This window comes from Pan troglodytes, chromosome X, assembly GCF_028858775.2.
Source record: "Pan troglodytes isolate AG18354 chromosome X, NHGRI_mPanTro3-v2.0_pri, whole genome shotgun sequence".
Lineage (NCBI taxonomy): Eukaryota > Metazoa > Chordata > Mammalia > Primates > Hominidae > Pan > Pan troglodytes.
Window position 1 is genome coordinate 3,618,100 of NC_072421.2, and position 17,439 is coordinate 3,635,538.

Sequence of the window (17,439 nt, forward strand, 5' to 3'; positions counted from 1 at the left end):
TCTATGTGAGGAATAAATCAAATAGAGGATTTATTCATGTTTGGCTCCGTGAAATGTTGTATCCTTTAACCTACCTGTTCTCGACCCTCACCCCAGCCCCTGATACCCACCATTCTACTGTCTACTTCTGAGTTTGCTATTTTAGATTCCACACATAAGTGAGATCATGCGGTATTTGTCTCTCTGTGCTTGGCTTATTTCATTTAATCTAATACCCTTCCAGTTCATCTGTGTTGTCGAAAGTGGTGGGATTTCCTTCTTTTGAATATTTAATCATATGACAGTTTTGCAACCTATGTAGACTGCAGGGAAATGTATCTATCAAGCCAGTGAGTGGGTGGGTCTGTGAGTAGTTAGGCATAAGTAAGGTCTGTAAGCAATTAGCCTCGATGAATCAGACCACAATCCCTTAAGCATTTTATTTTGTAAGGCTGAAGTACAGTGAATGGACACCATATAGTGGCACCCATGTATATGAACCCTGCAGAACAACAGCTGCCTGGAATCTCAGTCATACTTCACCTTGACACGGGCAAGAAAGAAAAATGAACTCCATGTGCAGTTACCTGCTCTGGGCACCTGGAAATCATAATAAACAGGGATGTTGTTTATCTTCAGATCTCTCTCTCTCTCTCTCTGTCTCTCTCTCTCCTCTTTCTGTCTCTACATCTCTTTCTATGCCTATGCGTGTCTCTGTCACCCCTCTCTGTCTGCTTGTCTCTCTTTCTATCTCTCTCTCTGTCTCTCTCTGTCTCCCTCTCTTTGTCTATCTCATTCTATCCATTTCTTTCTATCTCTTTCTGTCTCTCTCTCTCCCTCTCTCTGTCCTTCTGTTTCCATCTCTGTCTCTCCATCTCTTTCTATGTCTGTCTCTGTCTTCCCCCTTTCTCTGTCTGCTTGTCTCTCTATGTCTCTCTGATTGTCTGTCTCTGTCTCTGTCTCTCTCTTTGTCTATCTCACTCTATCCATTTCTTTCTATGTCTTTCTCTCTTTCCTTCTCTCTCCCTCTGTCTGTATCTTTCCATCTCTCTCTGTCTCTCTCTTCCTCTCTTCTTCTCTCTCTCCATCTCTCTCTCTGTATCTCTCTCTGTGTCTCTTTCTCTCTTTTCATCTCTCCCTGTTTGTCTCTCTCTGTTTTTCTTTCTGTCTCCCTCCATCTCTCTCTCTTTTTCCACCTCTCTTTCTGTTTCTCTCTGTCTCCCTCCCTCTGTTTATCTCTCTTTCCATTTCTTTCTGTCTCTCTCTTAATCTCTGCATGTCTCTTTCCATCTCTCTCTTTCTGTTTCTCTCTCTCTGTCTTTCTCTCTCTCTCTTGTCTTCTCTCTGTCCCTCTCTGTCTTTCTCTGTTTCCCTCTTTCTGTCTTTCTCTCTCCTTTTTTCTGTTTGTCTCTCTCTTTCCATCTCTCTCTGTTTCTCTCTGTGTGTCTTACCCTTTTCTCTTTCTCTGTCTCTTTTCATCTCTCTCTTTCTGTTTTTCTCTTTCTATCCTTTTCTGTTGCTCTCTTTCTCGTCTGTCTCTCTCTCTTTCATCCTTTCTTTCTGTCTGTCACTCTCTCTGCCTCGCTTTCTGGGTCTCTCCCTCTCTCCCTGTCTGTCTCTCCTCTCTCTTTCCACCTGTGCCTTTCTGTTTGTCCTTCTCTGTCTTCCTCTCTGCTTCCCCCGCCCCCCACCTTTTCCTTCTCTCCAATACACCTTCCCTCTCCCCCTTCAGGACACCTCACATCGACCGCCTTGCCAGGGAAGGCGTGCGACTGACTCAGCACATCTCTGCCGCCTCCCTCTGCAGCCCAAGCCGGTCCGCGTTCTTGACGGGAAGATACCCCATCCGATCAGGTGCGCAAACTGGCGGGCTCTGCTGGACTCTGCCCTCATGTTAGGATGTGAGGAAACAAAAATGTGGCTTGACCACGTTAACAAGTAAAAAAGGGCTGGGCACGATGGCTCACGCCTGTAATCCCAGAACTTCGGGAGGCCAAGGTGGGAGGATTGCTTGAGCCCAGGAGTTTCAAACCAGCCTGGGCAACAGAGCAAGACCCCATCTCCACAAAATTTTTTAAAAATAAGTTGAGCATGGTGGCATGTGTCTGTGGTCCCAGCTACTTGGGAGGCTGAAGTGGGAGGATCGCCTGAGCCCGGGAGTTTGAGGCTGCAGTGAGTGTGATCACAGCATTGCACTCTAGCCTCGTTGATAGAGCGTGTGTTAGAAAGAAAAAAAAAGATACAAAGGAAAGAAAAGAAAAAGCACACATGTGCATAGGTGCACTGGCACACACAGCTAGCACTGGCCACATCAAAATGGCTGCGCTTCTCAGAGATGCAAGATCAACCTGTGTGCTTCGGTTGTCTTTTGATGCAATGAGAGTTTTTTATCTGAATTCCAAGTCACAAGGTGTACATTTGAGTTTCCCAGGTCAAAAAAGATAAGCTGTCTTGGAATGAAGTAATTAATACAACATGTGTTTACACATTCAGTCTGTCACCAAAAAATATCTTTTTTTTTCTTTCAAACCACAAAGTCATGGCCGGGCATGGTGGCTCATGCCTGTAATCCCAGCACTTTGGGAGGCCAAGGCAGGTGGATCACTTGAGGTCAGGAGTTCGAGCCCAGCCTGGCCAACACGGTGAAAGCTCATCTCTACTAAAAATACAAAAATTAGCCAGACATGGGGGCATGCACCTGTAGTCCCAGCTACTCAGGAGGCTGAGGCAGGAGAATCGCTTGAACCCGGGAGGCAGAGGTTGCAGTGAGCCAAGATTGTGCCACTGCATTCCAGCCTGGGTGACAGAGCGAGACTCTGTCTCAAAACAAACAAACAGCAACAACAACCAAAAACCCACAAAGTCATAAACCAAGAAATAGCTATCAGATTTTTGGACAACTTTCATCACAGCATTTTACCCATGGAGACAGTAGTATTATCCCCTTGCTCAATTTATATCAATTTTATTTTATTATTATTATTATTATTATTTTTGAAATGGAGTCTCGCTCTGTTACCCAGGCTGGAGTGCAGTGGTGCAATCTCGGCTCATTGCAACCTCTGCCTCCTGGGTTCAAGTGATTCTCCTGCCTCAGCCTCCTGGGTAACTGGGATTACAGGCACATGCCACCAGGCCTGTCTAATTTTTGTATTTTTAGTAGAGATGGAGTTTCGCCATGTTGGCCAGGCTGGTCTTGAACTCCTGACCTTAGGTGATCCACCCACCTCAGCCTCCCAGAGTGCTGGGATTACAGGTATGAGCCACCGCACCCGGCCATATGTCAATTTTAGATAAAACAAAAATGAAATGAGAAGAACGAAATTATCGTAAGCTCTAGTTGTCATGTTCTCATTACTTTTTAATTTATTACTATTATTTTGAGACAAGGTCTTGCTCTGTTGACCGGGATGGAGTGCAGTGGTATGATCACAGCTCACTGCAACCTCAACCTTCCAGGCTCAGGTGATCCTCCCACCTCAGCTTCCTAAGTAACTGGAACCACAAGTGTGCACCACTATGCCTGGTTAATTTTTTAACTACTTAGGGTATTGCTGTGTTCCCCAGGCTGGTCTCGAGCTCCTGAACTCAAGCCATCTTCCCTCTTTGGCCTCCAAAAGTGCTGGGATTACAGGCATGAGCAACTGCACCCAACCTGGTGACTTTTTTTGTTTGGTTGGTTTTTTGCTTTTGAGATAGGGTCTCCCTTTGTTGCCCAGGCTGAAGTGCAGTGTCACAATCTCAGCTCATCACAGCCTCAAACTCCAGGGCTCAAGTGATTCTCCCTCCTCAGCCTCCTGAGTAGCTGAGATTACAGGCACCCGCCACCATGCCCAGCTAATTTTTGTATTTTTGGTAGAGATGGGGTCTCACCATGTTAACCAGGCTGGTCTTGAATTCCTGAGCTCAAGTGATCGGCCCACCTCAGCCTCCCAAAGTGCTGGGATTTTAGGCATGAGCCACCGTGCCTGGCCAAAAGTAGCTATTTTTAAATGTGCTATTCAGTAGCATGTAACTCTTTCCCAATATTGTACAACCATCACCTCTATCGAATTCTAGAACATTTCCATCACCCACAAAGGAGATCTTGTCCCCATGAAGCAATCACTCCCCATTCCCCCTTCTCCCAGCCCCCGGTCACCAAGAATCCACTTTCCGTCTCTACAAACATGTCTGTCCTGGACATTTCACATAAAAGGAATCATACAGTATGTGACAGTCTGTGACTGGCGTCTGTCACCAAGCATAATGTTTTATGGTAGCCTGGGTCAGAGTTTCATTTATTTTTATGTTGAATATTATTCCCTTGCATGGATTCACTACAGTTTCTCCATCCATTCATCAATTGATGGGCAGTCAAGATGTTTCTACTGTTTAGTGATTGTGAGGAATACAACTATGAACATACATGTACAAGTTTTTCTATGAATACCAGTTTTCAATCCTTTTGGGTTCCTCAGGAACCTCAATTCTTTTGACATTCCCCAGGAGTGAAATTGTTGGGTTGCATGGTTCTATTTTTTTTTTTTTTTTTTTCAGATGGAGTTTCACTCTTGTTGCCCAGGCTGGAGTGCAATGGCGCAATCTCGGCTCACTGCAACCTCTGCCCCTGGGTTCAAGCGATTCTCCTGCCTCAGCCTCCTGAGTAGCTGGGATTACAGGCATGCACCACCACGCCCAGCTAATTTTGTATTTTTAGTAGAGACGGGGTTTCCCCATATTGGTCAGGCTGGTCTCGAACTCCTGACTTCAGGTAATCCCCCTGCCTTGTCCTCCCAAAATGCTGGGATTACAGGTGTGAGTCACCACATCCAGTCATATAGTTCTATTTTTAAAGGTGAGGGAAGTGGGCTTGGGGCACAGTGGCTCACACCTGTAATCACAGCACTTTGGGAAGCTGAGGAGTGCAGATCAGTTGAGGCCAGGAATTCAAGAACAGCCTGGCCAACATGGTGAAACCCCATCTCTACTAAAAATACAAAATTAGCTGGGCATGGTGGTACATACCTGTAATCCCAGCTACTTGGGAGGCTGAGACAGTAGAATTGCTTGAACTCAGGAGGCAGAGGTTGCAGTGAGCTGATATCATGCCACTGCACTCTAGCCTGGGCAGCAGAGTGAGATTTCATGTCAACAACAACAACAAAAAAAAAAGAGAGAGAGAGAAAAAAAGAAAAAAAAAAGCTGAGGGAAGTAGTCTTCGCTTGTGGGTACAGATGCCGCACTTTAATGCCAAATTATGTGGATTCCAGATAGCGGTTCTTGGAGGCAGAATAAAATCGCACGTATCAACCCTACTGCCAGTCTGCTGACACTGACTTTGGACGAGAAGAAAGAAAAGGTCTTTTTTGGCTGAGTGCAGTGGTTCATGCCTGTAATCCCAGCACTTTGGGAGGCCAAGGCGGGCAGATCATGAGGTCCGGAGATGCAGACCATCCTGGCCAACATGATGAAACTCCGTCTGTACTAAAAATACAAAAATTAGCTGGGTGTGGTGGCGTGCACCCATAGTCCCAGCTACTTGGGAGGCTGAGGCAGGAGAATCACTTGAACCTGGGAGGTGGAGGTTGCAGTGAGCTGAGATGGCACCGCTGCACTCCAGCCTGGTGACAAAGCGAGACTTCATCTCAAAAAAAAAAAAAGATCTTTTCTTAGTCTGTTTGGGCTGCTATAACAAAAATACCATAGACTGGGAGGCTTATCTACAACAGACATTTACTGCTCACAGTTCTGGAGGCTGGAAGTCCAAGATCAAGGCATGCCAGATTCAGTGTCTGCTGGGGACCTGCTTCCTGGTTCATACACGGCGCCCTCTTGCTGTGTCCTTACATGGTGGAAGGGGTGAGGGAGCTCTCTGGGGTCCCTTTTGTAAGGGCACTGATTCCATTCTTGAGGCTCCACCCTCCTGACCTCATCCCCTCCTAAAAGCCCTACCTCCTAACCATTACCTTGCAGATGAGGATTTCAATGTGCAAATTTTGGAGTGACAAAAATATTCCCTCCGTAGCAACACCTACTCATTGTACTTTTTTCCACACTACGTCTAGGTATGGTTTCTAGTGGTAATAGACGTGTCATCCAAAATCTTGCAGTCCCCGCAGGCCTCCCTCTTAATGAGACAACACTTGCAGCCTTGCTAAAGAAGCAAGGATACAGCACGGGGCTTATAGGTAAGACACAAGAATTGGTGTTAGTCATTGATCATAAGGTAATCATGTCCTTTGTTCTACCCTTGATTTGTGACTTTCCTGGAAACACTGTATTTTACAATGTCTTATGTAAAGGCGCAGTGGCCCATGCCTACAATCCCAGTACTTTGGGAGGCCAAGGTGGGAGGATCGCTGGAAACCAGGAGTTTCAGACCAGCCTGGGCAACATAGAAAGACCCTGTCTCTAAAAATGTAAAATTAGCTAGGCATTGTGGCATGTGCTTATGGTCCCAGCTACTCCGGAGGCTGAGGTGGGAGGATTACTTGTGCCAGGACTTCTTTTTTTTATTATTATTTTTAAAACAGAGGAGTCTCACTGTGTCACCCAGGCTGGAGCACAGTGGCACAATCTTGGCTCACTGCAACCTCCATCTCCTGGGTTCAAGGGATTCTTGTGCCTCAGCCTCCCGAGTAGCTGGGACTACAGGCGTGTGCCACCACGACTGGCTAATTTTTGTATTTTTAGTAGAGATGGGGTTTCATCATGTTGGCCAGGCTGGTCTTGAACTCCTGGCCTCCAGTGGTCTGCCTGCCTTGGCCTCCCAAAGTGCTGGGATTATGGGTGTGAGCCACCACACCTAGTCTGATTCTTCACACAGCTCAGTGATAGGAGATGTTTTAAAATGAATATATTACAAGAACATAAAATTTTTCCGGCTCTGCCTGCCCGCATAGTCTCTCACCGTGTATCCTGTCATCTGCCTCTTTATTTCGCTAAAAATGGACCACACAGATTTTCTTCTCACTGCCAAGGATGATAGAAGTCCTCAGCCACCCAGTAGTTGGAACTCCAACTACTATTCCTGTTTGGGAAGCCTGGGTTTCAGCTGGTGTGAGAATAACATGCTATTTTAAATCCCTTCAATTTTTGTAACACATCTGCTGTTGATAAGAGAAGGCAATCTCCGTGGGGTTGCAGGACAGGAAGCCTAAGCCAGTAGCACTGCCTCTCCTCTACCTATCCCCACAGGCACTCAGAGGTTGATGGAAGCACAGGCATTCTTGATGGGGCCCTCACCACATACAGGAAGCTGTTAATATTCCTAGTAGATACACATTATCGCAGCCTCTGGGGGTTTGCTGATCATCCACATGCTAGCAGGACTCACAGGCACCCTTTGGTGATCATTCAAGGTGTGGTACGTTTTACTGAATAAGTCCCTTACTTCGATCAGTTTTAATGAGAGCCCCTAGGATTTGCAGTCAGCCAGCTATTCATCCATCCATGCTGGTCCATCCTCCATGATTTATCTATAGCTATCATCGGTCATCTCTCTCTCTTTCTCCATCCATCCATCAACCCATATATCTCTATGCATCTATCTATCCATCCGTCTACCTGTCTATCTATCTACCTGTTTGTCTATTGATCGATCCATCATCTATCATTTATCTATCATCTATGAATCTATCTACCCATCATCTATCTATCATCTATAATCTATTCATCCACTCATTCATCTATCATGTATCTATCTATCCATCTATCATCTATATCTGTCTATTTATCTAGCCGTTCATTCATCTCTATTTAGACATCTCTCTATCCATTCATCCATCCACCCATATATCTCTATCCCTGTCTATTTATCTATCTATCTACTCACCCATCTATCCTTTCATCCACCTACACATACAAATATGCTCCATCTGTCCTCCATCATTTATTTGTACGTGTCATATTTATTACATCTATGTCTCTATTGATATATACATACACATATGTATACATAGATGCATACTCCATAATTTATTTTTATCCATATCTTACCTGTCTATTCATCCACCCACAACACAGATCTATTCATGCATCTCTCTATCTAATCACCCACTCATCCAGGTATCCATCTGTCCACCTACACACACATATATACATGCTCCATCTATCCTCCATCATTTATTTGAATCTGTCCTATCCTATCTTATCTATTTATCTATCTATCCATCTATCAAACTACTCACTCTATCTCTATCATCTATTTGTCTATCTATCCATTCATCTATCAATCCATCTATCCATCATATCTATCTATCCATTCATCTATCCTATCTATCTATCTATCCACCCATAGATCTCCATCCACCTATCTACTCACCTACTCAGCCACCCACCTATCTATCCATGCATCCACTTACACATACATACATGCCCCATCTATCCATCCATCATTTATTTGTATCTATCATATTTATCACATCTATCTCTCTATTGATATATACATACATATATGTATACATAGATGTATACACCATAATTTATTTTTATCTATCATATCCCATCTGTCTATTCATCCACCCACAACACAGATCTATTTGTGCATCTATCTAATTAGCTAGTCATCTATCGATCCATCCATCCACCTACACACACATCTATACATGCTCCATCTATCCTCCGTCATTTATTTGAATCTGTCCTATCCTCTCCTCTCCTCTATCCTATCTATCTATCTATCTATCTATCTATCTATCTATCTATCTATCTATCCATCCAACCACTCACTCTATCTCTATCATCTATCTGCCTGTCTTTCTGTCTACATATTATCTATCATCTATCTTTCTTTCTATCATCTCTATTTATCTAGCTAGCTATATCTACATATGCATCTGTTCATCTGTCTATCTACCTATCTTTCTGTCTACATATTATCTATCTATATATCTACCTACCTATCATCTCTAGCTAGCTAGCTAGCTCTATCTATGTATACATCTATTCTTCCATCAACTATAACCTGCCTTGTCTCTGTGATGTATCTATTCTTCCATCATCTGTAACCTGCCTTGTCTCTGTGATGTATCTATTCTTCCATCATCTGTAACCTGCCTTGCCTCTGTGATGTCTCTATCTTTGTGGCTATGACTTTGTCTTCTCAGTGAATGAGAAAATTTCTAGTTCACGTCATTGACAGAAACTCACAATTCTATTTTTCTCCCTTAGTGTTTATCCTATCCTGTTGCTCACAACCGGATCTGAATACAAACTTCCTCTGTAAACTAAAGAAGAACAAAAAAAATGTGGCTAAGTGGCACTCGGATTTTTTAGAGGAAGGAGAGTATCTCTGCTACTTTATTTTTGTGTATTAGCTGATTGTTTCACGTGAAGAATGCTCACATGGTCTTTGCAATGTGCTGGCATATGTTGACATATTGATGCGTAGATGTGTTTGTGTGTTTGGTTTTAGGCAAATGGCACCAAGGCTTGAACTGCGACTCCCGAAGTGACCAGTGCCACCATCCACATAATTATGGGTTTGACTACTACTATGGCATGCCGTTCACTCTCGTTGACAGCTGCTGGCCGGACCCCTCTCGTAACACGGAATTAGCCTTTGAGAGTCAGCTCTGGCTCTGTGTGCAGCTAGTTGCCATTGCCGTCCTCACCCTAACCTTTGGGAAGCTGAGCGGCTGGGTCTCTGTTCCCTGGCTCCTGATCTTCTCCATGATTCTGTTTATTTTCCTCTTGGGCTATGCTTGGTTCTCCAGCCACACGTCCCCTTTATACTGGGACTGCCTCCTCATGCGGGGGCACGAGATCACGGAGCAGCCCATGAAGGCTGAACGAGCTGGATCCATTATGGTGAAGGAGGCGATTTCCTTTTTAGAAAGGTAAGCGGAATAATTACAAATTCATGTAATAATGATAATGATCTCTTTTTTAAAAGGACCTAGATAGATCTGTAGGGTGATTGTAGTTTATAATAATCTATTGTACACTTCTAAATAGCTAAAAGAGAATAAGTCAAATGGCTCTAGAATAAAGAAAAGACAAATATTTAAGATGATGGACACCCCAATTACACTGATTTGAAAAAATAAATCATTTGTAATAATTCTTTACAAATTATATGAATGTATTAAATTGTAACGTGTACTCTTAAACTATGCACATCTATAATGCATTAATAAAAATAATAGGGGATGATGGTATTAAAAATATTGAGTTAGGAAATGGAATATTGCTAAATGGTGTAATAGGGTTAGATAAAAATATGAAGTGTATTGAAGACCAGTTGGACTCTTCAGTTGGTACCTAAAGCGGTGGTACCTTGTTTGGGCTCCTGTTATTAAAATCATGGCCTCTCTATTGGCTCTGAAATTTATATGTCGTCAGACCATGGACGCAGACCCTGGTAACTCAAACTCACAAATTGTTTACGTTAATTTACAATGCATCTTGTCATCATGTTAACTTACAACAGGGAATATGTACATATACAATATGTATATACTATACTATATATGTATATATATAATATATTTTATAATATTTTTTGTCTGGTTCCCTGATACATATAGATATAGATAAATATATATATATATCTGGAAATCAGATGAAAAAAGTAAGTTTTCCATTGCATTATGTCCCTGTTGTTAAAAAACAAAAAAAAAAGCTACTTGGGGAAATTAAAATCGGAAAGCTTCTCTTTGAGCATGTGATACGTAAGGGCTATTTCATGAATTGGATGAGGTAAATGGTCAAAGGTGATTGTTATAAAAACTTTATGCATCCAGAACACAATGACTGGAAATTTTCAAGGGTATCTATCCTCCTGTTGTTGGACCTTCTTTCTTTAAAAAAAGCCTGTGAACACATTTTTCATTTGCTTTTTCCATATTGATTGAGGCTTAATCTTTACCAATAGCCATTCTAGGATCTGGATTTTCAGGATGTAAGGTGTCTTGTGTACTCTGGTACATAGCTTTGTCCTTACTCTGTAGCCCAAGTGAAGGTGATAAATATGTAGTCTGGGGCTGGCAGCGGTGGCTCATGCCTGTAATCCCAGCACTCTGGGAGGCCGAGGAGGGTGGATCATCTGAGACCAGCCTGACCAACATAGTGAAACGCCATCTCTACTAGAAATACATATTAGCTGGGAGGCTGAGGGAGGAGAATCGCTTGAATCCGGGTGGCGGAGGTTGCAGTGAGCTGAGATCACGCCATTGCACTCCAGCCTGAGCAACAGAGGGAGACTCTGTCTTAAAAAAAATAATGTTGTCTGGGAGTAATAAAGCCATATTTGCTCTGTAGATGCAACTGAATGCTTGGTGTCACTTAGAGCAAATCTTTCTGTTCCCTGGTACCTTTCCAAATGTGCAGAGTTCTATGAATTTTTACAGACAGAGCATCAATATGTGCAAATTAGCACCAACCACTCTGAAAGTATATGATAAGCAATCCTATTCTCTTCTGTCTGCCAGTTCATCTTCAAACATTCCCACACAGTTCTCCTTAGGAATTTACATGAGTACTTGAAGAACAGATCCTATGGTTGAGATGTACATTGTTCACCAAAACCTCTGTCGAGTTTCAAAAGTTCCATATGATCCACAATAACACAATATTGAATGGAAAAAACAATGGTGAAGAGGAAATATAAAGACTTGGACGTTGTGACAATAAGCTCATGGCTTAGGTTCATGAATGCTCAAAACTATTTTTATCTGGATTCTCAGTGTATGACTCTCCTACAGTTGCTATAACAAATCACTATAGGGCTGAGTCCAATGGCTCATGCCTGTAATTCCAGCACTTTGGGAGGCTGAGGTAAGCGATCACTTAAGTTCTGGAGATTGAGACCAGCCAAAGCAACATATGGAAGCCATATTTCTACAAAAAATACAAAAAAATTAGTTGGATATGATGGCATGCATCTGTAGTCACAGCTACTTAGGAGGCTGAGGTGGGAGGATTAGTTGAGCCTGGGAGGTTGAGGCTGCAGTGAGCCGTGATTGCACCACTGCACTCCAGTCTGGGCAACAGAGTGAGGCCCTGTCTCAAAAAATAAAAAAAATTACCACAAATGTAGTGGCCTAATGCAGCACAAAGTTATTATTCTGCTGTTCTTGAGGTAAGAAATCCAAAATTAAACTTGTGGGCTAAAATCAAGATGTTGGTGGGGCTAGTTACTTCTAGGGGTTCTAGGGGAGAATCTGTTTTCTCTTTCTTCTAGTTTCTTGAAGCTGCCTGCATTCTTTAGCTTGTAGGGTTTTGTTTTCTGACTCAGACCCTTCTGCATCTCTCTTATAAAAGGACATTTCTGATTCCACTGGACCTACCCAGATAACCCAGGATAATCACTTTGTCTCATGATCCTTAATTCATTCCCATCTGCAAAAACCTTTTACCATGTAATATCACATGTTCACAGGTTTTGAGAATTAGGATGTGGATATCTTTGGAATGGGGCATTATTCAGCTGATCACTTTGACCACGACTCTTTATTTTGGCAGCTTAGTTTGGGATGCAAACTATTTAATTTTAAATATTTAATGTTCAGAGCTGTGCTTCCTCTGTAGGCTCTAGGGGAGGATTCTTCCTGCCCTTCCCCACTCCTGGTGGCTTCAGGCATCCCTGGGCTTGTAGCCGCATCACTCCAGTCTCTGCTTCATCTGCATATGGCCTTCCCCTCTGTGTTTGTGTCTCATCTTCTGTCTCTTATAACGACAATAGTCATTGGATTTAGTGCCCATCCTAATTCCAGGATGAGCTCATCTTCAGATCCTTAATTAATTACCTCTGCAAAGGTCTTGATATCCAAATAAGGTCTCATTCCAGGTTCTGGGTTTTAAAATATATGGACTTATATTTCTGGGGGCTACTATTCAATCTACTACAATTGTATCCAGTTTCTTCTGGAGGCTCTAGGGGAGGATCTCTTCTGCCTCCTCTAGCTCCTGGTGGCTCCAGATGCCCCTTGGCTGGTGGTTGCATTACTCCATTTCCACATGGCCTCTTCTTCTGTGCTTGTGTCTCCTCTTCTCCTATAGGGACAACATTATTGGATTGGGGACTCATCCTAATCCAGAATGATCACATCCTAAGTAATTAAATCTCCAGAGGCCCCATTTCCAAATAAGGTCCCATTCTGAGGTTTCAAGTGAACATGAATTTTGAGGGGTCACTGTTCAAGACACCATGACATAAGTCTTGTTTTTAAAATTCATTTTTTTAATTTCTTTATATTTTGATATCTCATCAGAGCAGAAATTTCCCAACGAATGGCATTTGTGCTGTGTGTTTTCCTGGGTAGCTGAGGACTTATCATTCATGCAGATGGATTATCAAAATTAACAGTGGGTCAGCCTAGTTCCCTGTATCCTCATGTGAGAACCTACAGGGTGCAAATAGCTTGCCAAGCCATTCCTGTTTGTACTGGCTTATGGCTCGTGAAACTCTTGATCTGGCTAAGAAATGACTTCCATACCACTGTCTCTTGATGTATCTCAGGGTGTGACTCTAGTTTGAGGCTTCATGAGCAGTGAGAACATCCACCAAACAGAGCTGGATTTGACTTTTTGCACTCGCATGATATGGGAGGTCCGTGTTGGCTTGCAGTATATTCTACAGCTGTCCTGGCATCTGAGAATCAAAGGAACTGTGATGGTGTCACAGGGCTACCAGGTTCATATGCCTGCTGCACAGTAACATACCAATACACTGAGGCAGCAGGGTTTATGGCAGAGAAAGGTTTAATAATTACAGGGCAATTAGTGCAAACATGAGAGGAGACCTCAAATCCATCTTTTTTTTTTTTTTTTTTTTTTTGAGACTGAGTATCACTCTGTTGCCCAGGCTGGAGTGCAGTGGTGCAATCTCAGCTCACTGCAACTTCTGCCTCCTGGGTTCAGCGATTCTCCCACCTCAGCTTCCCCAGTAGCTGGGATTACAGGAGCCCATCATCATATCTGGCTAATTTTTGTATTTTTAGTAGAGATAAGATTTCACCCTGTTGGCCAGGCTGGTCTCAAACTCCTAACCTCAGGTGATCCGCCATCTTCAGCCTCCCAAAGTGGTGTGATTATAGGCATGAGCCACTGTGCCTGTCCTCAAACCCATCCTTCCAAGGAGTTCTGGGCTGGATTTTTTAGGGGAATCATGGAGGGTCTTCGGGTCACTGATGGGTTGGGGTAAGAGGGAATGAAATCATCAGAATGTGGAAATGGTATGCTTTGGTAAGTCAGCTTCTCATAGGGTCCTTCAGAGAAGCAGACATCAGCAGTTTCCCTGGTATGCACAACCTGAAAGATTATTGCAAATGGAAAACTTAACATTTCATGATGTTATGTTATCATCCTGTAACAGGATCTGTGTGATTCTAGAACAAATAGGTACCAAACAAGTAGGAATACATAGATGAGAAGGCAAGCTGACCTCAGGATCAAAGCTGAGTATGCTGCAAGCTTAGTTCATTTTGTTTCTCCCGCTCCCTTCCTCTCTGATTGATTTTATGAAGTTTATAGAGATGGTTTCAGTAGCATTACCAAAGGGGTTAGGGAGTAGTTGAGGTGCTGCAGGATCATGGAGTCCATTCTATGCAGGATGGGGCCCTTGGGTGGACCCACTCTATCTTCTGCAGCTTGGAGAAGAAGGAAGCAGGTCATGTCTATGAGAAGCCAAAACAATATTTTTCACATTCATAGATATTGAAAACTCACAAGTAGTTTCATTGATGTCTTCTCAGGCACCGTAAGGAAACTTTCCTTCTCTTTTTCTCCTTTCTTCACGTGCACATACCTCTCCCCACCACGGACGATTTCACTGGCACCAGCAAGCATGGCTTGTATGGGGATAATGTGGAAGAGATGGACTCCATGGTGGGTAAGTCACAGGACTTAAGTGGACAGAAACTAACGTATTCTGATAGGACAGGACACCTGAAAACTGCTCTTGGTCAACCTGTAGAGTGAAGAGAATTATGCCTATGGGACAGAGTGGTCTGAGACATTAATGAGGTAATAGTTGCTAGCAATTGAGAAAGTCAGCAAAAAAACTATATGCATTTCCTCTCCTTTCTTTGCATGCTGTCCACTTATCAACTGGGGTCTTTGTCTACTTGACTGCATCTCCAGTGCTGGCCAGATAACAAATCAAGTCTTCTTTTCAAAAATTTCAACTCTTGTTTTAGATTCAGGGAGTACATGTGCAGGTTTGTTACCTGGGTGTATTACGTGATGCTGAGGTTTAGGATATGATCAAACCCTCCACCCGGACACTAAGCATAGCACCCAATAGTTAGTTTTCAACCCTTCCCCCACTCCTTCCTTCACCCCTCTGGTAGTCCCCAGTATCTATTGTACTGATCTGTGTGTCCACATATACTTGATGTTATGCTCCCACTTATTTTGTTTCATTTTTAAAAATAAATTTTATTGTGTATTTTAAGATTCACAACGTGATGTTAAAAGATACGTATAGATAGTAAAATGATTACTATAGTGAAGCAAATAGTAATCATTAAGTAACATAATATAGTAATATTAAGTAATAGTAATATAGTAAGCAAATGTATCTATCATCTCACACTGTTACTTTTTTGTGACAAGATCAGCTAAAATCTATTTAACAAAAATCCAGCTGAGCACAGTGGCTTCCATCTGTAATCCCGGCACTTTGGGAGGCTGAGGCAGGAGGATCACTTGAGCCTAGGAGTTTGAGACCAGCCTGGACAACATAGTGAGACCCTGTCTCTACAAAAATACAAAAATTAGCTGAGTGTGGTGGCATGTGCCTGTAGTCCCAGCTACTTAGGAGACTGAAGCGGGAAGATTGCTTGAGCCCATAAATTGAGGCTGTAGTGAGCCATGATTGCACCACTGCACTCCATGCACTCCAGTCTGGGTGACAGTAGCTCCCACTTATAAGTGAGAACATGCAGTATTTGGTTTTCTATGTCTGCATTAATTTGCATAGGATAATGTCCACCACCGGCATCTATGTTGCTGCAAAGGACATGATCTTGTTCTTTTTTATGGCTGTGTAATATTCCATGGTGTATATGTACCACATTTTCTTTATCCAATCCACCATTGATGGGTGCCTAGGTTGATTTATGTCTTTGCTCTTGTGAATAGTGCTGTGATGAACATATGAGTGCACATGTCTTTTTTTTTTTTTGAGACAAGATCTCACTCTGTCACTCAGGCAGAAGTGCAATGACATGATCTCAGCTCACTGAAATCTCTGCCTCCTGAGCTAATGCGATTCTCCTGCCTCAGCCTCCTGAGTAGCTGGGGCTATAGGCACATGCTACTGCGCCCGGCTAATTTTTGTATTTTTTGTAGAGGCAAGGTTTTTCCATGTTACCCAGGCTGCTCTTGAACTCCCAAGCTCAGGTAATATGCCTGCCTCAGCCTCTCAAAGTGCTGGGATGACAGGCATGAGTCACTGCACCCAGCCCACATATCTTTTTGATAGAAAGAGAAATCATATTTTCAGACTCTTTAGTGACATAGCCAAACTTTATTTCAGGTCTGTTGAGCACCAATATCTTAGTTGGGGATTGGGAATTAACTGGTAAGTCAGAATCCAGTACCCTCATGAACTCATCCTGTAGAGAGAACAATGTAAATGGGATGTCCTAGGACTTACATGGTAAATGTATTGATTAGCAAAATGGCTTTAATTTTCCAACATTAATGAAAGAAAACCATGAGTGAAACTCACATATGTGCAGGACACAAATTCAAAGTATAATATTTTCCAGACACAGATATTGTGAAATATATGTCACTAAATAGAAAGACGCTTTGGAAAATTAAGCCTGGAAAAAGCAAAGCCAATTTGCATAGTCTTAAACACATAAAAAATATGAAGTATTTAAAAATATAAATAATATTCAAACCAAATACATGAACATGAATAGATGTTTATGTAGGTATAAGTGTGTGTGTCTGTGTCTGTAGCGTTTGTGTACATATGTATAGAAACAGATGATTGACAGAGATAGATGATGGATAGATAGATGATAGGTAAATAGATGATAGATGGATAGATAGATGATGGATTGATAGATAGTTGATAGATGATAGGTAGATAGATAGATGATGGATGATAGATAGATAGATGATAAATAGACAATCGATGATCGATAGAAAGATAGATGATTGAGAGATAGATACATAGATAAACAGATGATAGATGACAGAGAGACAGATGATTGATAGATTATAGATGGATACATGAATAGATAGATGAATAAATAGATATATAGATGATAGATGGATAGATATATAGATAAGTACATGATACATATGACAGATGATAGATGACAGATAAGATAGGTGATTGATAGATAAGATAGATAGATGATAGGATAGATTGACAGATACATAGATGATAGGTAGGTAGACAGATGATAGATAGATAGATAGATAGATAGATAGATACATACATACATACATACATACATACATAGATACATAGATAGCTATGCATACCCCTCTTACTTTCTGCCTCCACCAGCA

At 42.3% G+C, this 17,439-nt stretch overlaps 1 protein-coding gene across 1 annotated transcript in view; it reads left to right on the forward strand.

The window, feature by feature from the left end:
• Window positions 1-17,439, forward strand: part of ARSF (arylsulfatase F) — a 72,275-nt gene that overhangs the window by 34,344 nt on the left and 20,492 nt on the right. Inside the window, exons 4-7 of the mRNA XM_054676348.1 lie at window positions 1,712-1,833; window positions 6,027-6,149; window positions 9,377-9,800; window positions 14,658-14,794. Coding sequence (XP_054532323.1) covers window positions 1,712-1,833; window positions 6,027-6,149; window positions 9,377-9,800; window positions 14,658-14,794 — 806 coding nt within the window. The remainder of the gene's footprint in view (window positions 1-1,711; window positions 1,834-6,026; window positions 6,150-9,376; window positions 9,801-14,657; window positions 14,795-17,439) is intronic.